Here is a 26,881-nt window from a genome sequence, read left to right as displayed (position 1 = left end):
ATTTTAAAATGTGCTAGAAGTGCCTCCTATTTTGTACTCCCAGGGCAATTTAGAATACTATTTGTCCCACAGTTTTTCCTTCTCATAGCATTAAATTTTGATATTACATATATACACACATGTGTGTACATATGAAGTATTCTGAACTCTGAGAGGTTGTATGTATATATGTGTGTGTGTGTGTGTATATCATGCCACATTGTCTTTTAAAACTGTCAGTCATCCTAATAAGGATGATCTCTTATGTAACTGCAATATAGTCATAGGACTCAGGAATATGAATATTAATGCAGTACTTTTCCATCTACTGCCATTTTCTGGTAATGTACTTTTTAGCACTTCTTTCATTCATTAAAGGATCCAGTCTAGTATCATCTACTGCATTTAGTTGTCATGTTTCTTTCTTTAAAGTAGTTCCATCTGAAACCGTTCCTCAGATTTGTACAGAATGGACATTTTGGAAGAATAAAGACCAGTTACTTCATAGACTATCCCTCAATTTGGGATTGTCTGATTTTCCCTTATCATTAGGTTCAGAGTATGCTCTTAAGACCAGAAAACCAAAAGGTGAGATTGTGTCCTCCCCAGGGTATTCCATTTGGAGGCACACAAGTCTGTCTGCCCTGATTACAGAGTTAATTCTCATCACCCAGTTAGGGTGTTGTCTGGGTTCTCCATCGTATAGTTACTGGTTTTCCCTTTCAGTCTGCAAAGAGACACTTAAGACTTTGTGTATATTCTGCTCCTCATTGTGTTTTTACCAATTGGGATTCTTTGGGGTCTTGTCTTTTTTTTTTCCCTCAATGATCTATTAAAAATATTTCTGATGATAAAATTAGTTGCCTGATACATGCAACTAACTTTCTGATTTTTTTTTCTTTTAATGCCATTCTTTCCATCTGTTTCAGGTCAGGAACTGTGTGTCTAGATGTAATTAATCAAACTTGGACAGCTCTCTATGGTGAGTTTGGCCATGGAATATTTTTTAGAGATATTGAGACACTGCCTAAAAAAATGTTGTTTGGATTTTCTTCTCTGGTTTAAGATGTTTTGTTGGGAATGTGAAGGGAGTTTGAAGGCCTGGTGGGAAAGTTTAATCAGTGAAAAAACACATTTTCTCATGAGTACAGACTTTGGTTTAGTGGTGAAAGTTTGAAATAATCTTTAAGATTCTGAAATGAAGGTATACTGATACACATATGCAGACACACAAATACAAACAGAAACATATATGTGTTATTCTGAAGCACATTGTATACATGTTTATCTGTAATGCCTTTTAGTTTTGGAAAAACTCTTAGGAATGTCCCTTTGAAATGAAATGATGTAATTAGGAGGTTTGGGAGATCATCTGTTTCAAAAATCAAAACTTTGTTATGAAGCAAAGAATCATTTAGCCTTACCTTCATTGCTGAAATTGGCATCTCTTACAGTGAATCTACACGTAGATTGAGGTCACAGAGAGAGAGAGTATCAGGTCTTATTTCCTTGAGCTTGTAACTTGGTTGGGGAGCTAAAAATATTTTAAAATATATTTAAAGTTAATTAGGGATACAACAAATCAGTCTGTGTGTTCTCCCCACATGTCCAAATTCTCAGGCTTCCCAGAGTCTCCCTGTTCTCATGCCCCCACTTCATTAGCATCCCCTGATGCTCCAGCTGGAAGTAATCTTTGGACATGGCTCAGTTTTACAGCTCTTTTTTTTGTGGGGTGTAGGGGTGGCTTTTGCTTTCTTCCTAGGTTTGTTGTCTATCCCCACATTGTCTGTGATACTGGATTATTTGCTGCCCTAAGGGCTGGCAGGGCACCCGTCCGATTGGACTTTTAAGTCCTGGCATGCCTAGCATGGTGCCTCGCACCAGTGTGTTTGTAAGAATGAATGGTCCAGACAGCAAACACTTGCTGAGAGGTGCAGAGAGGGAAAGATCACGTCAGGCAGGGGTTAAGCCGAGATGGCTGCCTTTTGTCATGAGACCTTCTGGTGGTCTGAAGGTTCACAAGACCCCCTTATTCCAGCCTCCATCTGCGAGTCACCTTGCACTGACCTGGTGATAAGAGCCACAGAGATTGGTCAGCAGCAGCGCAGTTAATCCTTCTTTCTCCCTCCTCCCGATTCATTCAGAAATAACTTCCTCTGCCTGGAGCTGTCCTCCCTGATGTCTCTGGTTGGCACCTTCTTTTCTCATCTCAAACATGCTTCCTTAGAGAAGCCTCCTTTCCTGGCCACTTCATCTAAAACAACGTCCACCCACAGCGCTGCACCCTCTATTTTAAAAACCTTAAAATTTGTTTATTGTTCATCTTGTTCTATCAGATTGTAGGCTCCACAAGACCAGAGACTGTCTCGTGTGTGTATGTACACAGGCGCAAGTGCCTAAAGCAGTACCTCATGTACAGTGAGGGTTCAAATATTTGTTGAATTAATAAGTGACGTTACATGCCCAGTACTGTTTAACATGAGAGTTAGGGAAACGGCAGCTTATAAGGAGATGAGGCAACAGGAAAGAACATATACTCTGAGGTTTATTAAATGAATTCCTTTCAAGATGGTTTTTTTGGTAAAAATGTCTCGTGGCAGGCTGCCTGGAATATCTGATGTAATGATGTGTTGTCTTAAACTGCATTCACATTTTAGAAATGTACATAACTAAATACTGCAAGCTGGTTCCAATTACAATAAAGTAAATTGGACTTCAGTTTGACTAATTCTTTTACTATTGACCAGAGGAGCTTTGTGGGAGAGGTTTGCTGATTCTCAAGCATCTCACATCTCAGAACAGATTTTTTTAAATGACTGTTTTATTGAACTTCAACTCACATACATAAAATACACACATTTAAAGTGTATATTTTGATAGTTTTTAGTATATTCACAATTATTCACTACACCGTTGCCACACTTTTATCATAGACTATTTCTGTCACTTAAAAGGCAATCCTGTACCCTTTAGCTATCACCTGTTCATCTACCAGCCCCTCCCCCAGCCCTAGGCAACAGCTAACCTACTTGTTGTCTGTATAGATTTGCCTGTTCTGGACATTTCTTATAAATGGAATTAATATAGTATGTGATGTTTTGTGACTGGCTTTTTCACTTCTTACAGTGTTTTCAGGATTCATCTATAGAGTTGTAGCATGTATCAGTATTCCATTCCTTTTTATGACCAAGTGATGTTCTACAGCACAGATACCATTTTTATTTGTCAGATGATAGACATTTTAGTTGTTTATGCCCTTTAGCTATTATGAATAATGCCTCTATAAATATTTGTCCACATATAGTCTATGTGGACATGTTTTCCTTTCTCTTGGGTATGTACCTAGGGCGATATGGTAACTTTGTTTAACCATTTGAGGAACTATTTTCCAAAATAGTACCATGTTACATTCCCACCAACAGTCATAATATATGAGGTTAATAATAGACTTTCAAGCATAAGGCCAAGATGACTAAGGTTTCATCACATCTATAAAAATTTTAGAATATGTTCTTGTATTACCTTGCAAAGCACTTAGTAACAAGAATTAAACTACATTGATCAAAGTGAATTTTGATTTCCCAATTACATGTGTATGAGTTACCTTTAAGTGTTCCATAATACAAGAACATAGGTAAGTGTGGGAAACCAGGAAGAAAATATTTTTAGAGTAGAGTCAAAATTATACTCATCATGGGAGCATTGTTTTGACATTTTTCTCAAATCCAAACTATTCCTCAAGAAAATGCAGCATTTCTTCTATGAAAAGTCTTATTAGGAGCAGGTAACTACAATTTATATATTTAATAAAAGTACTGGTAGAAAGGATTGGTTCAGGTGACCTTGAAGTTTCTTTTAGACTTAACTGATCTTGAGATCTAAACTGAATTTTTATTAAAAACTGCTAAACCCTCTGGCATTGAGAGTTAGTTCATAACCGGTAAATTTTGAATCACTCAGTTTCCTGCTGTGATTCTTGAATTCTAGTTCAAAGGACAAAAAATCTAATCTAATATGAAACAATTAATAGGAGAAAGTTGGCAAGTTAACGTGGATATTCAACTGAAAAGCAAGAGGCTTAGCTTGGTAACCAAAACTTGTTTAAGCACCTCTACTATATAATATGGTAAGGAGCAGGGAGGTACTTGTGAAATTTCCTGCAATTAACTTTGCCCCGGGTATGTACTGTGCAGTATGTATACATATTTTTATTGTAATGGCAATTCCTAATTGAAATTTCAGATTTATACTCATCATTACCTGATAATAAACAGTATTTGTGTTTGTAGCAAATTTAGCCCTTTATTCCTCTACCGCCATCACTACCACCCGCAACCCTGCAAAAGAAAATTGATATCTGGCAGCCCATGGACTCATCGCCTCTGTCCTCCTGCTTTTCCTTTACCCAGTGCGCATGCAGTTTGTTCATTCAGAAGCTCAAAATTGGTATAGCTGTAGTTGACTCACCCAGTAATTTTAAATTTTATGGTTTACTTTACCAGAGAATGAATTATAGTAGGTAATATGGTTAAAATTTTGTAAAGATGCTGCTTGTCATCAATACGAAGTTATCTGTTGGGTTTGGAGTTACTCTTTGTCACTCTTTGCAACATCAAAAGGAAAGTAGCAGATGCCATCACAAGATTGATTCATTTTGGCTTCCTGTATGATAGCATCTTTTTTTTACATCCCTTTCTGCTCTTCCAGGCAGCAGTGATAAAAGCTTGGAAAACTTAGAATTCAGCCAAGGGAATCTGGATTTCAGTTTCAAAAACAACTGTAATTTTAAAGACTGGTGAAAGGAAAGTTCATTAAGCCACAGGTAGCTTTCTTAGCTCCTCTTCTGTTTTCCAGTCTTCCTTTTTACTCCAAAATATATTTTATCCATCAGTGTATTTTCAACCCACACTCCTGGAAGGTCAGGTACCTTCACTGCATTATACAACTTCAGTTTCCCTCTCACTCTCCTGGGCTGTGCATACCTGACCCTTGCAAATTATGTTTCAGTCTCTAGCCTTCCTTTTACTCATTTGTCAACTGACTTGATAAATTACTTATTTGTGAAGTAAGTGTGAACAAGTAATGTGGAAGAGAATTTTCTTATAAAATTGGGCAGTTAATAATTTTATTTTCACCCTTAAGGTTGCTAGCCAATGGACTGGATACTCCTCTTATTTTGCTGGTGAGAAAAATCAACATTTGAGAAATTACTTCACCTGGAGTCATTTGGAGAGTCAATAACAGACAAATGAAGTTGACTACAATGAAAGGAGTGCTTCAGGGACTTTGAGATTAGAATTAGGCAGAAGAAACAATGCTTCTTTTACTAGGCATTTAGAAAACTTTTAAGTCATAAATTTGCTTAATAGTACTATGCTATAACTTAATGACTCTAAGCTGCTAAGTGAACTTAAGCCTTTCCGTATTGGACGTATATTGTTATTATACCCCTATTTTCAATCAGGTAGTCTGTGAATCTTTCCAAACAATTCAGATTGTACCTGAGGGTAACTTTATCTTACAATAATGTTTTAGGCTGCTTTAGAGTTTTGCTCAGTATGTTTCTAGACATTTTAGTGTAGTTGTAGAGATAAGATATCATTTATCTGTCTGCATGGATGATTGACTCACCAACAACTACTGTTTGAACAGGCTTGAGAGCTCAGTATTGATCCATGTTAGAATCACAAATGTCATCCTGCTTTTTGGAGCAGCTGGATTTCATTATGAGTCTCCTAGACTGAGGCCAGGTAGAGCAGTTTGTTTCTCAGACTGAGGGAGAGATGTCAGCTGCAACAGATAAAAAAGAAATATGCTGGAGTTTGGGATTTGATGGTTTCTATAGTGCTAGCTTCATGATCCACCTCCTTTGTGTGCTTGTAGATATTTAGATTTGGTGTTGGCCTGTGGCCCAAGAGTTTAATTAGCTATGCACAGAAAAATGGGGCCGCCTTGGGTTGAACAACTTAGCAGAAATTCATTAAAAACATCACATTCACATTTGCTGATGGTCAGCATTAGAACCATGGAGAGTAGTCCAGGCTTTGTGGATCATGGGACATGAACCAGGCTATGGTCCTGAAAGATAGCCACAGCCATGTTCTTCTTTCTTTGGGGTTATAACTGCAAAGAAAGTGATTGTGACTTTATAGATTTGTTTTTGCTTTGTTTGCTTGTGATCACTGTGTCTAGGTAAAATTTTTCCCCACCCATGGCCACTTATCTTATAATTCCATGAAGTTATCTTATTCTTTTCTGAGATTAAAGACAAACTAAATTATTGCCTAGTAATTTAAAACTTTAATAATGAGTTTTAGTTTGACTGTAAGAATATCCAACTAGCTAATTATACATTAACTGCCCTCATTTCTAGAAGGCTAATAACAAATCCTATTACCATGTTTTAGCTTGCAATCTTTTAAGGTAAGCAGGGTCATGCCAGGTTTAAACTAGGATGAATGACCTCTAAAGAACACCTAGGTAAGGTGGAAAGTGTTTCGAGATTGATATGACAACAAGGGGAATGTTTTTGTTGAACAAGGGTCTCTCTTATTCCTTCTGATCTGTGTAGTAGCATTCATTTCATTCTGCAGATCTCCACAGTTTAAAGACATTATTGGGAGGGAGATGCAATTAGGCAGTGGATGAAAGATGATTTTCTAAGATGGCGGAATGCTTTAAAACATTCCATGTTATAAAACTACACCTCTGATCAGTGACCTGGTGATCTGACACTTGGCAGAATGTATCTGGTATTCCTGCAGGTTTTAATTAGCACCCTATGTCTTTGACATTGCTCTTTCCCACATATGACAGGAATACTTATTTTTAGCTTGGAATACTTAAAAAAGTGTAATGCTTTCAGTAGTGAGATTAAGTATATTATGAATATTGCAAAAATTCTTCAAGTGTTTACTAATTATTACCAATTCCTACTAATTCTGTCTAGAAGATGTGAGGAGGGAAGAGTTGCTTTTTTGCATGCATGAGACCTTATTTTGTCTTTAAAATATCCCCATGGACTAACATGGGCTTCCCTGGTAGCTCAGCTGGTAAAGAATCTGCCTGCAGTGCAGGAGATCCTGATTCGGGAAGATTTCCAGGAGAAGGGAACAGCTACCCACTCCAGTATTCTGGCCTGGAGAATTCCATGGACAGAGGAGCCTGGTGGGCTGCAGTCCATGGGGTTGCAGAGAGTCAGACATGACTGAGCGACTTTCATTTTCATGGTCTAACACGAAAACATAAATCTAATGAGTTCATACCTTTCCTATATTTTATCCATACAGAAGACCCTGTCAGGAAAGTGATTGGATACATTCTTGAGTATGTCATCTAGCATTTTGGTGTGCTGGATATATTATTCCATTATAGCATGTTAGCATTTGGTAAACTAAATACAAGCCTTGTGGCCAGCTGGTTCTGTATCACGGTACCACAGCAAGTCTTTGTAGTAATCTGCTTCAGCTTGCCACATATATGCCCTCAAACAGCTATAGAAATAGGCTTTCCCTATTAAGTTAGATTCATGTTAGTTAGAGAATATTTCATCTCAAAGCCACTTGGGCATTCCTCCTGATTGGCTTTAGTATTCACAGACTGTAAGCAGGAGAAAATTAAAGTTTAAAAAAACTCAAAACCATCATTAGTGGTACAGCTTCTTCGGAGCTGACAGGAGTAGAAAAGTAAAGCTCAATTAATTAACCCCAAATTATTAAATAACCTGAGGAAACCTGGAAATTGTATTTGCCTTGTTTCAATCTTACAAACACTGACTACATGTATGTTAGTGTGTTTTTATACATACAGATACCACCCACCTACCCCCCCCCCAAAAAAAAAAAAACTTGAGTAAGCAAAATGGAATTTTATGGTTGGCTTTATTTTGAACATATAACTGTAAATTAAATCCATAGCTTACTTAGCAATATGTTGAATTAATTCTTCATAAGATGAGCAGAGTCAATCAGTGGGATTTTAAAAGGTCAGCTGCTGATTTTCTCTGGCAAATTAAAGATAACATAGCTTTAATTCCCCGGTGATCTCAACTTATTTAGCCATCAGCTTCAGCTATAATGGCCTGAAGCCATGGAAAGAGGAGGTCACAGAGTCAAGAGTCCTAAGCCACTGGAATCTACTGCCTGTGGCTTTTGCCCATCTTTTTACCTCTCTGATTGTAAGGGGGTACTTTTCCTTTTTTACTCTTCTTTTAGCCCTGCTTCCTATTGAATTACAAAACAGTTGAACACCTTAGGGAGTCATGGCTAACTCAGTGACTTTCAGCTTGGGAAACCAAGGGTCCTTCTCTTGGAGGGAGAGGGTCAGTAAAATATAAGTTTGTTTGGATAACATGCTTCTGGAGTACAAAGTACTGTAGGAAAAACGAGAGGAACTTGCTCTTGATGGGAAATAACCTGAGTGATTGTTTTAAGGACATGTTCTCTGGTTCCAAAGGCTTGCGTTTGGAGACTGGAAGGTTGAAGCCAGAGATGGTTGTCCTGATGCAGATCTAGAAAGATAGACTGGGAGACTTCCCTGGGGGTCTAGTGGTTAGGACTTGGCGCTTTCACTGCCATGGCCCGGGTTCAATCCCTGCTAAGGGAATTAAGATCCCAAAACTGTGTGGTGCGGCCAGCAAGATATATTGGACTTGATATAGTTACACGCCAGGGGAAATAGAAGAGGAACTAGAGGCATTTCACTAAGGTAAATAGTGAGTCTGGAAAATTGACTGAGTACATGGAATAAAGGAGGAAAGCCTAACCAAGGTCCTTCCAGAGGTTTGGAGCAGTCAATATAGGTATTAGGAGAAAGGAATATTTAGGGAAATAATTTTAGGCCATGTCGAGTTTAAGACCAGAAATGTAAAAGACTGGTTTGGTAGTTATCAGCATAGACTTAATTTCTTTTAAATTGTGAGATGATGAACTTTCTGGAATAAGAGTGTAAAACACACTCTTTATATTAATACAAAGACCACAGAATTCACATTGCTGTGCAGGTGGCTGATGTCTTTCCAAACACGTTTTTCTGTATGTTGTTTGTTTAGCTTTAATAAGAAGGAACCCAGGGCCTTGGGCATCTGAAGGATGGTGAGAAAAGAGGGCATGAGGGGTGGCATTGGAGAATGGAGGAGGGCTCTTATGGTTGGTGGTACCTGTCCATGACTGTGCCATACAGTGGTGGTATTTTCTGAGTCACAGTATTTTGGATGTTAAATATGAAAAACAAATGAAGATTATGACGTTTAGGTCTCTAAGAGGACTGCCTGCTTGGTAATTGTGGTTCCTGGTGGGGCTGACCACGTCAAGCTTTGGTGTCCACAAGGTTTTAACCTGAAGATAGCAGCATGCTTTACAAAAGTTTCCATTTTAATGTTCAAAGGAAATAGAGGAAGAAGAAATAACTTACAGTCACTGGTTCATAAACAGCCAAGAATAAAACATGAGATACGTGATTCATCCTCTCCTATGTGTCTTCTCCGTTAAGCCACGTACCCATCTTTTTGTGAGTCACCTGGAGTAGGGTGGCTTTACTTTTGAGAATTGGTACATTTTTGTGCGTGTGATTCATTTTAATTCTTAATACATGTCACTTGAGGGATACAGGTAACTGAAATTTCTTCTGAGAAGATTGCATATTTGTATTAATATTTTAGTCTAGTCCTTTGGTGCAGTTCAAAGACTATTTTACAGTCATTTTTAGAGATGTATATATCTTGTAAGGAATTGCGGTATTATACTTCTCTTTTTGCAGATGAAGAAATTGAGATGCAGAGAGGAGGAGACTTGCCTTTCCTACTTATAGTTTGGAATTCTCCCACTTGGAGGAAGTGATGGTGGTAGCAGTGTGCAGGAAAAAAAAGTGATGAAAGGGTCAGGGCGGGCCCCTAAATTAGAGCCTCTGCAACAGCTTAACTGCCAAGACCTGAACATTTTCTTGAGCTAAAGAACCCACCAGCACATAACTCTTTTCATTTGGTCGTTAGGGGTAGGGTAGGTGGTGCATTTCTATACACATATCATACACACGCTGATGCCAACCAATCCTAAATCAGAATCCCTAGGGTACGTAGGAAAAACTCCATGGGTAATTCTAATGGATGAACATCCAGGAGCCAGACTCTCTGAAGAACCATTGCTCTAGACCAAGTTGGGTAACTGCTGCTTTTGGTGAGAGATCAGTATGATTTGAGTGTTTTTAATAATTCAGTCACTCGGTCATGTCCGACTCTTTGCAACTCCATGGACTGCAGCACACCAGGCTTCCCTGTTGATCACCAACTCCCAGAGCTTGCTCAAACTCAAGTCTGTCCTTCAAGTCGGTAATACCATCCAACCATCTCATCCTCTGTCATCCCCTTCTCCTCCTGCCTTCAATCTTTCCCAGCATCAGCATCTTTTTCAATGAGTCAGTTCTTCGCATCAGGTGGCTAAAGTACTGGAGTTTCAGCTTCAGCATCAGTCCCTCCAATGAGTATTCAGGACTGGTTTCCTTTAGGATGGACTGGTTTGATCTCCATGCAGTCCAAGGGACTCTCAAGAGTCTTCTCCAACACCACAGTTCAAAAGCATCAATTTTTGGTGGTCAGCTTTCTTTATGGTCCAACTCTCACATCCATACATGACTACTGGAAAAACCATAGCTTTGACTAGACGGACCTTTGTTGGCAAAGTAATGTCTCTGCTTTTTAATATACTGTCTAGGTTGGTCATAGCTTTTCTTCCAAGGAGCAAGCATCTTTTAATTTCATGGCTGCAGTCATGATCTACAGTGATTTTGGAACCCAAGAAAATAAAGTCTGTCACTGTTTCCATTGTTCCCCCATCTATTTGCCATGAAGTGATGGGACCAGATGCCATGATCTTAGTTTTCTGAATGTTGAGTTTTAAGCCAGCTGTTTTGCTGTCTTTCACTTTCATCAAGAGGTTCTTTGGTTCTTTTTCACTTTCTGCGGTAAGGGTGATGTTATCTGCATATCTGAGGTCATTGATACTTCTCCCTGCAGTCTTGATTCCAGCTTGTGCTTCATCCAGCTTGGCATTTCTCGTGATGTACTCTGCATATAAGTTAAATAAGCAGGGTAACAATATACAGCCTTGATGTACTCCTTTCCCTATTTGGAACCAGTCTGTTGTTCCATGTCCAGGTCTAACATTGCTTCTTGGCCTGCAAACAGATTTCTCAGGAGGCAGATCAGGTGGGCTGGTATTCCCATCTCTTGAAGAATTTTCTATAGTTTGTTGTGATCCACATAGTCAAAGGCTTTGGTGTAGTCAATAACGCAGAAGTAGATGTTTTTCTGGAACTCTCTTGCTTATAATTAAATATAGATATAAACCATTAGTTTATATGCCTAAACTGAGCTATATGGCTTCCCTGGTGGCTCAGAAGGTAAAGAATTTGCCTGCAATACAGGAGACCCGGGTTCAGTCCCTGGATCTGGAAGATCCCCTGGAGAAGAGAATGGCTACCCACTCCAGTATTCTTGCATCAACTCAATGGACATGAGTTTGAGCAAACTCCTGGAGATAGTGAAGGACAGGGAAGCCTGGTGTGCTGCGGTCCATGGGGTCACAAAGAGTCGGACATGACTAAGCGGCTGAACAACAGAACTGAGCTATGAGTGTTGTAATATTGTTAACATTAATACTGTAAGATCAGGCTGAAGACTCAGTCCTAATGGACTGCATTTTGTTAAGTGCTGATTTAGTTCAAGGGAAAAGGAAAGCTGTTTGCTCATCATAAACCATACTTCTCAGGGATCTTGGGACTTGCTTTAAAAATTAAGGCATCCAGTAATGGAGTCAGCTGACTGTAATCTCTAGATTGGGTGATCCGTGTCTGGCTGTCTCCATTTCAAAAAGTGAAAGGTTAGTGTTTTTTAAAAGACTTTGGAACTGATCAAAGTTTTTTATTATTAACAGTTCTAGGGGAAAAAAAAAATATTATGATGGATTTTTCCAAAGATGAGTATCTTTATTTGATACTTGGTTTATGGTTTATGTCTCTCCTGCCAAAATATTTATCTTGAAAGAAGATATTGTGCACATCTGCATGTTTGAGAGATGTTTCTTTGGGGAGGACCCTCTCAGTGGTCAGCCGTTCTCAGGAGTACTTTACTGCTTTAAAATGGCCATGGCCACAGCATCTTGGCCTTCAAAAGCTGCCATCTTCACCCAAAACTGGGCTGCATACTTTTCTTTTTCTGTTCTTCTATCTTTAGAGGTGTGACTAAGCACCTCTGTAAAATGGATCAAAAGTATATTACTGTAGGAAGACAACAGACACAAGAAGGAAAAAGCAATAATTGAGGGTTCCTTTATTTGTTTGGAGCAAATACATAGGCAAAGCCATCTATTGATAGCTTGAAAAACTTAAAAGTGGTGGGGAAGGATATAAAGTCTTTTCCTGGAACACATGAGGCACTTAGTTATGAGACATGTTGTCTGCAATATTTCTCAAGTCCTGAAACACTTTTGAACTTACAAAGAGTAAAATCTTCAAGTTTTTTTTTTTTTTTTTTTTTCCGTTTCATGGGAACATTCGCTTTTAATCTTCTGGGGGCAGCGCCTAGAATGTTCATGTGGCAGGAGAGGCCCCCAGTTTACTATGTGTGTGTATCTGTGAATGGCCGTGGGCTCCTTCCTGGGGTTGGGCTACCTGAAGAAACACCTGAACATTCTCTGCTTAGAGACCATCCTGTTGGCCTTGAACATACGAGAAAGAAAACCTTCGGGGAGAGGGATGGCCAGAGATGTAGGGAGCTTGTGCCATCATGGTTGAGAACGGCGTTCCTTTAATCCACTAACAGAAGCAGCATAGTGCAAAAGCCCAGGTTTGAAACCCAGTCCCATGGACACTTAACCCCTCTCTCTGCCTCATTTCCCCCGTATGTAAAATGGAGATAATAATGGTGCCTACCTCACTGGCTGTAGTGAAACGGAAGAGTCTGTATGTAAAAGTGTTTGCAGGGCCTGGCTTGTAGTAAGGGCTGTGTAAGTGTGAATTCCTGCTGCCAGGACTATCACTGTTACTATTGTTAGTGTTGTTGTAACTCTTCTCTGTGCTGGGATCATGTTTAAGCTGTGAAACTCGGAGTTCACACCCCCTTTTTTTCTCCATTTGCTTGTGTGCTAAGTCACTTCAGTTGTGTTCGTCTCTGTGCGACCCTATGGGCTGCAGCCTGCCCGACTCCTGTCAATGGGATTCTCCAGACAAGAATACTGGAGTGGGTGCCCTCCCTCCAGGGGATCTTCCTGAACCAGGGATCAAACTCGCGTTTCTTAAGTCTACCTGCATTGGCAGGTGGGTTCTTTACCACAAGCGCCACCTGGGAAGCCCAGTCCAGGGGATCTTCCCAACCCAGGGATCGAACCCAGGTCTCCTGCATTGCAGGCAGATTCTTTACCATCTGAACCACCAGGGAAGCCCATGAATACTGGAGTGGGTAGCCCATCCCTTCTCCAGGGGATCTTCCCATTCCAGGAATCGAACCGGGGTCTCCTGCATTGCAGGTGGATTCTTTACCAGCTGAGCTACCAGCGAAGTCCCTTAATTTGCTTACCTTTTAACATTTTCTACCATTGCCTTGATAACCCACCCACTAAAGGATAAAGAGAGGAAAAGAAAATTTTTTTCAGACTTGTCATGTTTTATTAAATGTTTCAAACATATGTAAAAGTAGAAAGTACATACTTATAGGCAAATGGCTATTTTTAAAGGTTAAAAAAAAAGTAAAGTGTTATTTGAAATGTGAAAAGTCGAAATTACAAGCCTGTTGCTTTGACATAACTTTAAAAATGTTCTTATGCATTATACTGTATACATCATTGTAACCCTAGAGAACATAATATTCTACAGACTTTATCTATTCAGCAATAGAACATAAGCATTTTTCTCTGTCCCTTAGCTTTACAAGTAGTTTTCAATGATTTCATACCATCAATAATTATTGGTTTGTTAAATATGTTGCTTCCTTTAAAAAAAATAAAACAGCAGTGAAAAATCCTGCTGGACGGTTGGGGCTATCTTGGAGGATCATTTTTGTTTTCTTTTTTGGTTAAGGATATCCACATTTGTTTTCTGGTATGTGAGAATTTTACTGTAATGTGGTTCTTTGGAAAGTTAGCCTCATCAGTAATACTGAGTCCCTAACTTGGGGTTGAAGGTAAACCTGCTCTGCGTCAGTGTCTGTACATGAGAATAGGACTGTGCTAGGGGTCCCTGGTGGCTCAGATGGTAAAGAATCCGCCTGCAGTGCAGGAGACCCCAGGTTCAATCCCTGGGTTGGGAAGATGCCCTGGAGAAGGGGATGAATGGCTACCTACTCCAAAATTCTTGCCTGGAGAATTCCATGGACAGAGGAGACTGGCGGGCTACTGTCTATAGGGTCTCAAAGAGTTGGACACGACTGTGTGACTAATACACTTGGCCATTGTGGGACTCTCCATAGATCACTCTCCAGACCTGAGTTGTCCAATATGGGATCTACTAGCCACATGTAGTTATTTAAATAAAGGAGCATTAAATAAAATGAAAAATTCAATCCTCACAGTCAAACCAGCTATATTTCACGTGCTTAGTAGCCACATTTCTAGTGGCTACCATATTAGTAGCAGATACAGAACATTGTCATCGTTGCAGAAAGTTCTACTGAATAGTGCAGTTATAGGCTTTGTTTTGTTTTTCTATTTCTTGTTTTATTGAAGTATAATTGACATATGACATGATTTCAGACGTACGTGATTTGATGTTTTTATACCTGTTGAGAGATGATCACTGCATTAACCTAGTTAATGTCTGCCACCATACATACTAAATGAAAACTTTTTTTTTTTACTTGTAATGAGAACTTCTAAGATCTACTCTCTTCAGTTCAGTTCAGTTGCTCAGTCGTGTCTGACTCTTTGCGACCCCATGAACCGCAGCACGCCAGGCCTCCCTGTCCATCACCAACTCCCAGAGTTTACTCAAACTCATATCCATTGAGTCGGTGATGCCATCCAGCCATCTCATCCTCTGTCGTCCCCTTCTCCTCCTGCCCCCAATCCCTCCCAGCATCAGGGTCTTTTCCAATGAGTCAACTCTTCGCATGAGGTGGCCCAAGTATTGGAGTTTCAGCTTCAGCATCAGTCCTTCCAGTGAACACCCAGAACTGATCTCTTTTAGGATGGACTGGTTGGATCTCCTTGCATTCCAAGGGACTCTCAAGAGTCTTCTCCAACACCACAGTTCAAAGGCATCAATTCTTTGGCACTCAGCTTTCTTCACAATCCATCTCTCATATCCATACATGACCACTGGAAAAACCATAGCCTTGACTTAGACAGACCTTTGTTGGCAAAGTAATGTCTCTGCTTTTTAATATGCTGTCTAGGTTGGTCATAACTTTCTTCCAAGGAGTAAGTGTCTTTTCATTTCATGGCTGCAGTCACCATCTGCTCTCTTAGCAACTTTCAAATATGCAATACAGTATTATTAACTATAGTCACCGTGCTGTACATTACATTCCCAGGACTTAATATTTATTTTATAGCTGAAAATGTATACCTTTTGACACCCTTTCACCCGTTTTGCCCACCTCACATTCACTATCTCTGGCAGCCACCAGTCTGTTAACTATTTGTTTCTTCTTCTTTTTTTTTTTTTTTTTTAAAGATTCCACACGTGAGACCATACAGGATTTCTTTGTCTGAATTATTCCACTTAACATAATGCCGTTCAGGTCCATCCATGATGTCATAGAGTTTTTTTGAGTGCTCAGTTTTTTAACCTTATAGCGATAAGGGCAATCTGCTTCTTGTAGGATTTTTCTAGAGCAGAAGTCAGCAAAGGTTGGCTGCCTGATTTTGTATGTAAAGGTTTATTGGCACACAGCCACACCCATTTGTTTATCAGTTATCTGTGGCTTCTTTTGTGCTGCGTGGCAGAGCTGAGTGTTGAGTGGCTGTTGTCGACCAAGCCTAAATTAGTATTTGCTCTGGCCCTTTACAAAAGTTTGCTGACCCCTTTTATCTAGACCAGGGTGTTTCACTGTTGACATTTTGCTTCCAGATAATCATCGTGGAGGGCTGTCCTGTGCACCGTATTGTCAGATGTTTTAGCAACGTCCCCGGCCTCTGTCCACTGGATGCTAGTGGCACCCCAGCCTCCCCTACTTCTTCCCCCACCCAGTTGTGACAACCAGAAATTCCTCTCGACGTTGCTGAGTGGCCGCCGGGGGGCAAAATCTCCCCAGCTGGGAATCACTAAAGTGACGTGGCTTGACAAAACATTCACTTATAATACCGCCTGAGAACACCCACTCTAAAACACAATCCGTGAAAAGAGCAGAATAAATTGAAAAGTAGTTCCTATGCTACTGTTCTTCAGCATTCCCTCCAGAAACAGAAATGCTCTTTATAAAACATGGCGAGTAACCTAGAGTGGGCAGAGAGATGGAAGCACTGAGGTTCCACAGTTCACTGTCTGCTAACTGAGCAGCAAATAGGACGGAAGTTAGAGCATCTCTGAAGTTATGTGGCTGTGTTAAGAGGTTTCCAAGGCCTACTTCCTTCATAAAACCCTAGGTAACTGCAGGGTTTTGTTGTTTTTGCTGTGTATATAGATGTCATCTGTGTACACCCAGCACCTTATGCTGAATCTGGCAAGAAGGGAGTTAATAATGTTTATTTAAATGAGTATTAATAAAAGGAGCAAGTTGATACTTACCTGTCTTACGATGGTTTATGATTTTAAACGGTCCATATAGTTTCTTATTCTCATTGCCCAGAATAATTGAAAAACTGATTATATTTACCTCCATTAGAAGGAGAATTGAATTAAGTGTCAAAGCCCATAAAATTGTATTCAGTTCTCATAAGACCTGGTGCTTGAATACTTTTCAGAATGGGGATTTCCGAAATCATAGAAAATGTCGACGCTAAGAAATTAACTGCTCACTTTGTAAGAATATAGAGTGCTTATACAGTGTTGGGGTACAAGTTTTAATAAACCTTGTAGTATTTCTGAATTCACAGTTTACAGAGTGGAATGAATTAAAATTGGGACAATTGCCTTTCATAGAGAATATCAAGTGTACCTTTATCTGTTTCTTCAAATTAAAATTACATTTTAAAATTGGTGTTGAAACAAATATGTAATATAAGTCACATGTAATAGACCACAGTTTTATGGAAAAAGATCCATGTAGTTAAATATGTTGGAAGGTAAGAAGCTTTGACTACTGAAGTCAAACGAATTTTAGGTGAACTTGACATACTTGCCGCACATGACATACTTCTGTTTGTTTTTCAGATCTTACCAATATATTTGAGTCCTTCCTGCCCCAGTTGTTGGCCTATCCCAACCCCATAGATCCTCTCAATGGTGACGCTGCAGCTATGTACCTCCATCGACCAGAAGAATACAAGCAGAAAATTAAAGGTAAGGCAAATAGCTTAGCCTGGAGATGAAAGAACTTAAATCTGTTAGGTGTTGATCATTAAAAACCCTTCTTAGTTACTCATAATTTTTCTCAGGCCTAAAAAGAGACAGCTCTGGGCTGGAGCAGAGCTCACTGACCTAGCTTCAAGGGCCAGAGACACCTTTAGAAAGCTGAAGGTTTCAACAAAAAAGAGGAAAAAGCGAAAAAACAAAGGATGAGGAAATGGAGACTTACTGGTTGGGTAGTAGCAGACATAACCCTGCCAGAAGTCCCTGTGACCCCCTATCAGAAAGAACTTTTGCCTTCACTTGCTTCCTCTTGTCTTGTAATTTAGAAAATTTACTTGAGAGTAAAGTATTAATTGAAAGGCGTAATCTCACATTTTTTAAATAAATGAAATCATCTTGGCCTTTCAGGACATCAGTTAACTTTGGGAGTTGGGAAATAATTACTGAATTCATCATTAAATTTTTTTTTATTATATCATTTTACCCATTGAATAAAAATTACCCAACTACCCAAGAACTCTTTTCTTGTTCCCATACTGACTTGCTTGCATTTGGGGAAGTTTACATCTAAGGTACTTTCCTCTTCTGCTGCAGGTATTTGTCCCAGTGCGTTGGTGCTATGGATTTTTCTATTAAAACTTGAAAATGTGCTCTTGAAACGGAGATATGTGCAAATGGTAGTAGCGCTAGTTAGCTTATCCTTTGAGATTTAGAATCCGGTTTTCCCGTTCTTAAGGGTACATGCAAATGGGATATGAATCTCATTAAAATGAAAGTGGGGTTGTGAAAGAGCCGCGAAAGCTACACACAGGCTTACTGGCATTCATCACATTATTTTACCTCTGTAGGTGTTTGAGAACTGCCATAATGGAAGGTCTAGATACATAAAGTTCTACAAGAAAGGAGAGGCATGCAAAGTCCAGGAAAATAGGCTCTTCTTAACAAATGGCGGTCATTGGTATTTACCCAGGTTTTAGTTTGACTTGTTCATCTGCAGAGCTGCTCAGAATAGGAGCTTCTGCAAAGTGGCCAGCCCCTCTGAGTACATTTGCAAGAGATGGCAGTAGCAATAATTTATGAGAGCCCAGAATGCATAGGTCTTCACTCTCAATGTGAAAGTGTGAGACACACGGGGTCATCTGGGGCTGTTTGTTGAACAGTAGTTTTCCTTCGTTTTCTCATTCTTCCCTAGTCTCTCAGGGTATTTGGTACTTTTTGTTGAAATAAAATAGAAATAAATCTACTCTAATTAACTTACCTAGGTCTCAGGTGCTTTGCCAATTAATATCTAATTTATGTAGCCAGAATATTGACATAGCCAAAGAAACATATATTTCAAGAAAACATGTATTTCATTTTCAATCAGATAAAATTCTGTTACAAGACTATATTACTTTGACATAAGAATCACTTCGTGTCTGCAACCCACAGATACCTCTATGCAGAGCATATTTCTATAGTTCTTATAGTCATTATGCCTCTCTATTTAGCACTTTTCCTGTTTTAGTACATATCTGCTACAGGAACCTAACCTCCATTTTTATCTTCGAGCAGCAAGCTCCAGCTTAGGGGGCTCTAGATCCAAAACATTAGCTTCACTTTGTGTTTCTTAGTAACCTGAGAAGATCATGACTACCAGACCTGAGCGCACCACAGCTTCCTACTGTACCTTTATATATATATATATATTTAAAGGTATACATATATATCTATATATATTTAAAGGTATATGAATATACCTTTATATATATATATCCCCATCTTTTCTGGTTCCTCCTACAGGAAATAGGAGATCCTGTCTTATTTCTCAGACCCAGTCCCCCCACCAACATGATCTTGTTCTCCATTTATCCCCTTCCTCTTAGCATTGTTGGTCTTCCTCCTCCTCCTGGTTCCCCACCATCCCCAGACTGTCAGAGGTCTCCCCATGTCAAAAGCCTTCATTTGCTTCTGTGGACTCCTTTAGAAGTCCTGCTGTTTATTTCCCTTAATTTTCAAACTTCTCGGTTCCTTCCCTTAAACTCATGGAGTCTAGCTTCTTTTCCCCTTTTCTGCTGAATCTGTGACCCCCTCTCTCCTTAATCATTTGGGTTTTTCTCAAGACCCATTTTCCTCCCTGCAGCTGTGGTATTTTTACCCCTTGCCTTTCTGAGAACTTTTCCCATCCCAGAGTTCGGTTCGGTCTCTCCCTTCACCGCCCCACTCCACCTACCCATTAGGAAGCTAATTCACCCCTTACTGCTTCAGTGTCAGCGTAGTTAAGTGTAACCTTTCTTACCGTGCGCATGATTCATAGTTAGTTGGTGCTGTTTTATCTTGTAGATAGTGAACTGTCTGTAGGACGGGACACCACTGGAGCTTTCTAAAGAGTTTCAGATACCCAACTGTATCTGCTTCCTTAGCTGGTCAGGGAGAGTTTTCAACCATGCAGAAAAGCAGAATAACTTAACTATGTACCCACTATCCAACTGTAGCAAAACCTGTACCTTTTGCTTTGTTTGCTTCAGATTTTTTAAAAGAAAGAAAACAAACTTAGTTCTGTCTGAATGTGTCTCAACATCCCAGCCACTTCCTCCTCCCCAGTGCTTGGGGCGGAGCTGTCTATGCCTTTCCCCTGGGGTGGCATCTCCTGTGCCGCTTCAAGGAGCTGCTTGAAGGTTCAGGGCAGATACTGCCTTCCTGGCTCCCCCTCCGGGACCACAGTCCCTTCCTCCCACATCCCTTTGCTGGCACTTACCCCCTCACTGCTTTTGTGTGTGTCTCCTGCTCCTCAGTGACCTTGCTTTTCATTTCTCTGTCTCCTGAAAAGCCTGCTCCCAGTAAGCCCTTAATATAGGATGGTCTCCTTGAATGCACTGATAGTGTGGAATTACAGCCTCGGAGAGCAATGTCAGTATGCAACAACTTCTTTCTACAAAGAAACAAAGTAGCCAGCCCATCAGAGAGTAAAAATAAAATTTCTAAGACTTCAGTAAAGGTTTCTCTCACACTGAGAAGAATTAAGGCAGATTCCTACCTAGCCAGGGGCTTTTGAAATCGTGTTTTCAGAGTAAAATTTCATTGTAATGAATCAGCAGGGGTGTAAGTCAGAAGCCTGCAAACTTTTTCTGTTAAGGACCGGATTTGGTCACATACTCTGTCACATACTCTTCTTTCCTTTCTTTTCTTTTTTTTTTTAAAACAATCCTTTGAAAATATAAAAAATACTTTTCACTGACCCTGCACCAAATCATTCAGACTTGGCCCATTTACCTTCTCTTCTCATCGCCACCACTCCAGAGGAGGAACAACCAGCAGAAGGACACGAGGATCTGTTTTTCTGGGCGGGAGTCTGTCCTGTCCTTTCATATCATGCGTAGGCTATTTACTTGAAAACCGTCTGCAGCTGGAGCTCTTAGGAAAAGTTTAATTGTTTATTCAGCAGTTCTTAACATTTTTTGAACCAGCAGATTCAGCCTAGGCTACAACAGCGTAAATCTTCAAGTAAATAAATGAATAGGTGGTGAAGTCACACTCAGGCTCTCTGTGTCCCCAGATAGCAGCTCATTCCTGAGCAGATCGAGAGACTGTTTTCACCCACTGCTTCAAAACCTGACAGGCAGGATCTGTTTAGACTAAAACCTACTTCTAAAATAATAGATTTGGGCTGACTGTAATTACATAACTGCAACCCTAAAAAATGACTGGGGATTTCCTTATACATGACTATGAAATCATAATTAGCCCTGTTCTGTCTGGGGAGGGCGGGGGGAGCAGTGAATAGTTTTATGAACATAGGAAGTAAAAAGAAAGTGTGGGGTTTGCATTTCCCTGGTTCATCAAGTGTGGAGGAGTGCAGCTATATCAGTAGACAGCAAGGAGAGTGGGAGAGCGCCCTAGCCGGAGGACTGGGGCCTGGACGTCTGCCAGCTGTCCTGAGCCTTGCTGGCGATGCCAAGGGTGGTCAGCTCTCTCATACATGCCCACGGGGGAGGTGATGGCCCACGGGAGATTTGAGGGTGGTGTTGCAGTGTCTCTGTTCCCCTGCAAATCAAGTGTTCAGCTCTGCCTCTCTTACCAAGGGGGCAAAATGCATAACATCCAAAGACATCTCCCTGTGCAGTTTCCCCCTTTGCTTACACTCTCGTGACTATAATAGCTCATCTTTTTCAGTCTGTCCCCCCACCCCTGCAGCACAGGGAGACTGTGAAGCTCCCTTGGACTTGGCAGCTTTGGGGGTCACTGAAGCACATGCCCGCCCGCTTACTGTGTTTTTTCTTCCCCACCCCCCATGCAGAGTACATCCAGAAATATGCAACGGAGGAGGCACTGAAAGAGCAGGAAGAGGGCACCGGAGACAGCTCATCGGAGAGTTCTATGTCTGACTTTTCGGAAGACGAGGCCCAGGATATGGAGTTGTAGTAGAAAAAGCACCTGCTTTTCAGAAAGACTATTATTTCCTAACCATGAGAAGCAGACTATAATATTCATATTTAAACAAAGCAATTTTTTTTATTACTAAACAAGGTTTTTATGAATAATAGCATTGATATATATATATTATATATCACCCTTTAGATCTTGATTTCTTGGTCATTTCTCAACCTGAGGTGCATAGCATATTCCCACATTCCATTTTGGTAGCAATATGCGGTCCGAATGCATGCATTGATAAGTCCATTTGGCCAAGTCAGCCTGTGTGCTACTGAACTGTAAAAAGGAATAGCCGCTCTGATAGATAGGCCTGAGTCAAAATAACAGGAAAAAGTCGCTTCTTTTATTGATGGTTCCAAAGAAACAAACCAAAACCAACCAGCTCTCGGACATGAAGATAGAATAGTGCTTTTTCAAAACGGAAAGGAAAAAATTGGGGAGGAAGAGGCCTGCTGTGGGAGCATTCAGAGCCTGCCACGTCAGGATCAGAGCTGCTCCTTCCTGTGCGTCCCAGGTGGCCCCACTTCTGTGGAGCAACAGTATAAAACAGGGAGCTCTTTGGAGTATGAAACTTAAAACGATTTTTTTCGACTTGGATTTTAAGTACATTTTTATATGTAGATTTCTGCCCTTCTTGCTACCAGGCCCTGCAGCCACAAGTGTTTTGTTTTGTTTGTTTGTTTTTGCTTTGGAGAACCTTTTGGAAATGGTTTTGCTGAATCTGATTCTTTTTTCTTGGGGGTAGAACTTATATTCCAGACCATTTTTTGAGAGGACAGGACAGGAGGAGAAAAGTGACTGGGAAGAAGCTTCCTCTCACGCGGCAGAGTCCGCCCTCATCGTGCTGTTGGCCACTGTGAGACCGCTGCCCTGGACTGAGAGCTTTAACTTTGAGGATGCTCGTGGGGGGTTTTGTTTCGAGGGTTTGGGTTGTTGGTGGTTGTTTGTTTTTTGTTTTTTTTTTTTAATTTTGGTGTGTGTGCGTGTGTGTGTATCGTGCTTAGGTTGCACATTTAATCTTCACCTTCCAAGAGATGGCCTCCCCCTTGGACAGCCGCTCAGCGGACTGTTAGACTTGGGAAGAAGACCCTGCTGGCGGCTGTGCCTTCTGGGTCCTCTCACTCACGTTTTGACTGGGTTTCCTTCTGCTGGCGCCCTTGACAGCAGCCTGAGTCATCATCTGCCTGTGGAAATGGGAAACGGGTATTGTAGACCCAGCACACATTCTAAATTTATAATGAGTAATAATTGGAACAAATAAAGGTTCTTGTACCCAAAGTGACTCTCCATGGGAAAAACAGCTTTTTTTTTTTTTTTTCCTGAGTGAGACTGAATAGGAAGAAAGGATTCAGAAATACGATGTAGAACAGGTTTTGAAGGAAGAGAATTTTCTCTCCTGTGTATGTTAAAAGGAAATCAGACAGTTTCAATGCCTGCTAATCAAATGTTTACTCAGCTAACCATGTGTCCAGGTTGCTGGCAGAGTTTCTTTCCGATCTGAGTGTTGCCTGCTGAATTTGGAGAACTTCAGACAGTAGCTCTGGGGAGTTTTGCTTTTGTTTTTTGCCACAACCAATAGGACAATAGCAGAATTAGCCGATCCTGAAATCTCCTGAAGATGATTTTTGAATGTCCTACTGGGAGAATTTAATCTTTCTTTTTGATGTGTGTTTTTAGTTTAGAAGTGCTATATTCCACAAGATATGAGTCACTGAAGTTGGAAGATACCCTGTCTTTTTTACTCAGAAAGCACAATCACTCTTTTCTTTGAAAATCTGTATAAAGTACAACCTGTTTTTAGCATGATTATTTTCCTAAATAAAAAGCAAATAATTTACTTATGTTAATTACGGGCATGAAGCAAAAGGTTTTCTTAAAAAAAATTAAAAGTGCAGTTAAGTAGGGCTGTGGTTAGTTCATGTACTGAGTTATCTCTCTAGCATTTGTGGCTTGTTGGAAGGGTAGTATTAACTATTTAACATGTAATGGTGTACTTTAACTCTTATCTAGCACGTTGTCTTCTCATTACTTTGGGGGAGGGAGGGTCTCTGCTGGCACTGTCTAACTTGCTTACCTGCTGAATTAGCAGTTTGCTTGTGCTATAACCGTAATCTGTAGGTGCGACTTAGGGTAGGCTTAAAGTGCTGGGTGGTGATTTGAGTTCAAACAATAAAAAATTGTATTTTTTCAATATTGTATAAACAATAGTGTTCTAATTACCTTTCGGGGGAAAAAAATAATGTCCAGATAGAAATTGCTTTTAATCTTGTCAGAAAACAAACAAACAAAACTAGTAGAAGCAAGTTTAGGGAAGGTACGCGAGCAGTGCACAGCTCTACTCCCCAACTTCAATCCATGTTGATCTGACAAAAAGACACCAGCCAGCTCGCCTGCACTGGAGAGCACCAGCGCTAGGAGTCTGGTGGTGCAGAATTTCCCAGCTGGAGATTTGTCAGGGGCAGTTGCAGGGGTTCAGAAGCTGATATGAGTGTGGCTGCAGTGTGTGTGTGTGTGTGTGCGCGTGCGCTCGTGTGTGCGCGCGCACGCCCACCCAAGTCTGTGTGGTGACGGTGCCTTTAGGCCTCTCTGTGAGCACTAGAAGCTCCTGGAATAGCTGCCCGCGTCGTGCTGAGCCCCCGCCTCTGTTCAGGCCTGTGCTTTCTGGGCGCTCACCTTGGCCCCGTGCATGTATGTGTTGGGCTCTGTGTGGAGTTTTCCTCTCCACGGGGAAGCTGACTTTTGATAAGTTGAAGAGACTCCCTTTTTACACTAACTTTTGTCCCTTCCCTGTGCCTGAGAGGGGTAGGAGAAGAAGCTGGAAGAGGGCCTGGCTGTGATTCTGAGGCCTCGACTGAAGGTCGAGTGAGTCTGCAGCAAGGAGTGGTGTGACACCAAAAGCTTTTTTCCACGTTGTCCCATCACAACACTCCTGAGAAGCATCCAGAGCCCCTCAGAAAGGCTGCACATTGTTAAATGTGGTAGTGGTAGATCAGAGCTGCTTCCGGCAGTTTCCCTTCTCTTCTTTAGTACCCCTCACTTTTGAAATCCTACCTTGCGGTTTATCAGCACAAAGCATTCTTTGCCCCTGTTCAAATGACCGAGCTCCATCTCTCACCGAACACGACAAACGAGATGGCTGCACCACGGCCCACTGCCCCCCAGCCTCCCCAGCACCGGGGCCTCACGGGGTGCATTTAATGGTGGCCAACCTAGACACTGGCATTTATGCGTTTTTGTCTTCAATTGTATCACCCTCCTTGAAGTTACTGTGCAGGTTACCAGCGTTTATCGTATTAGATAATTATCAGAAGTTGCCATATATCTCTGCAGTACCTAACATTTTTCTTCCACTCCAAAAGCGGTTCTAATTGCCAACAGGCTGATCTAAGCTCCAGAAGAGTGTCTCCCTTCGAAGGAATCTTTCTTTCCCCCTCACAAGGCTCCCAGAAGCCCCAGTTGGCCCTGACCTGACACTTGTTTTTTATTAGGCGTCCTGTTGGGATGGCCGAGAATCATGAAAAACAGATCCTCTGGCTAGCCTCCATGGTGAAGTTGTTAGACACCAACTTTCTGGGAACTAGGGTGGCATGTGATCCTTCTGTGTTCTAGGGACTCAATCAGAAAAGTGAAAGCCATTAACAAAAGTTAGAGTTTTATTCATCTCATCAACTTCCTGCCTGGGTTCACAGCCTTACTGACTGAAATCAAATCATTTCTGATCGGACGCAAAGACCTGCGTTTCTTTGGACTTCTGAATCCATGTTCATGTTTTCTCTGGCCACTGAACACCTTGGAGATTCCATTAGGGACTGGATGGAGTGGAGGCCCCTTGGGGGAGGGGGAGTAAGTCCTCAGGTGTTCAGGCTCTCCACTCACCTGAGGAAGGGCCCGGACTTTTAAGTCATCAAGTAATCGTCTTGGCTGTGGGCTTGGGAAGAAATGGCCATTATTTACTGATTGTATTTGGTACATATTGTGTGATACTTGAAGAGATAAAAGGGATTTACCAGCCCTTAATTGAAATCTAAGCTTTTTATCACTTATTTTTTCCTTGCCCCCTCTCCTCCCTTCCACCTTTCTCCTTGCATTGTGATGATCTAGTGGGCACTTCTGTCAACAGGACAAATGCCTCTTCTGACTATAACCTCTTAATAGTTGTGTATAATGAAAACTGTAAACTTTTTTTAAATAAAATGTGTATATACCTTGGCAAATGGCTGGACCTTGATCAATAAGATAATAGCCCCTGTGATTACTGATCCCAATTTAAAAAAAAAAAAAACATCCGCCCTGTTCATCTGGCTCCTTTGAGCAGCAGACATTGACTTTTTTTTTTAACTGAGAATTTCTTACAAGGCAGATGACTGGGTTAGTTTGGGAAGGGAAGGGTCGTGTGTAGGCAGTAGAAACTGCCTACAGAGCCCTGTCCCTACACCTGGAGTGGCAGGTGACTGCCGACTATAAACAGGGCTGTCTTTGAGGCTTTTCTACTAACGCCTTGAAAAACCATCTGTTCTGTGGGCTGGAGGACCCGGCCTGTGATTCAGCAGGTGTGGCTCCAGCCTTGCTCTTCAGCCCAGACCTCTAGACCCGGTTGACTAATGCTGAGCAAAAGGCACCCCCTTGGCCTGGAGTTCACAGGCAGCAGGGCTTCCTGCCAGGGCTCATCTGCCTCAATAAGGAAGGGAGGAAGCAGTGGGTGTTGGGTCCGAAGCTGATCACTGGATTAGCCCGACATTTCAACTCTTTTTCTAAAGCACTTGTCCGCATCGGCCAGCAGGTGGCGATGTTTCCTCGTTAGTCCTATGCTGGATTAAGTTCAAAAACCCTTTAAAGGGTCTCTGATGACATGCCCTCATTCCCCCAACTCCCTTGCACTGTTTTCCCCTTACTCATCTCCCCCACACTTTTTTTTCCTAACTGCATCCCAGTGCATTCGACTGTAGGCACAGCTTTTTATCTACTAGAGAGGAGGGCAGGACCACCTAGGAACCCTGCTCTGGTGCCAGCAAGCATCTCAAGCTCCCCTGGCTGCCCGCAGTGCTCAGAGACA

At 41.1% G+C, this 26,881-nt stretch overlaps 1 protein-coding gene across 7 annotated transcripts in view; it reads left to right on the top strand.

Moving 5' to 3' along the window:
- UBE2H (ubiquitin conjugating enzyme E2 H) overlaps nucleotides 1-24,019 on the top strand; it is a 98,242-nt gene extending 74,223 nt beyond the window's left edge. For 6 of the 7 annotated variants that reach the window (XM_061165782.1, XM_061165786.1, XM_061165784.1 and 3 more), the window contains 3 exons: nucleotides 909-961; nucleotides 17,278-17,406; nucleotides 21,692-24,019. In XM_061165782.1, coding sequence (XP_061021765.1) covers nucleotides 909-961; nucleotides 17,278-17,406; nucleotides 21,692-21,816 — 307 coding nt within the window. In that variant the 3' untranslated portion in view covers nucleotides 21,817-24,019. The remainder of the gene's footprint in view (nucleotides 1-908; nucleotides 962-17,277; nucleotides 17,407-21,691) is intronic. The other variant, XM_061165783.1, reaches the window with a different exon arrangement.
- The last annotated feature ends 2,862 nt before the right edge of the window (nucleotides 24,020-26,881 follow it).

The sequence above is a fragment of the Dama dama genome, chromosome 18, assembly GCF_033118175.1.
Source record: "Dama dama isolate Ldn47 chromosome 18, ASM3311817v1, whole genome shotgun sequence".
Classification (NCBI taxonomy): Eukaryota; Metazoa; Chordata; class Mammalia; order Artiodactyla; family Cervidae; genus Dama; species Dama dama.
Note: the sequence above shows the minus strand (reverse complement) of the source record. Positions and strands in the feature narration are given on the sequence as shown.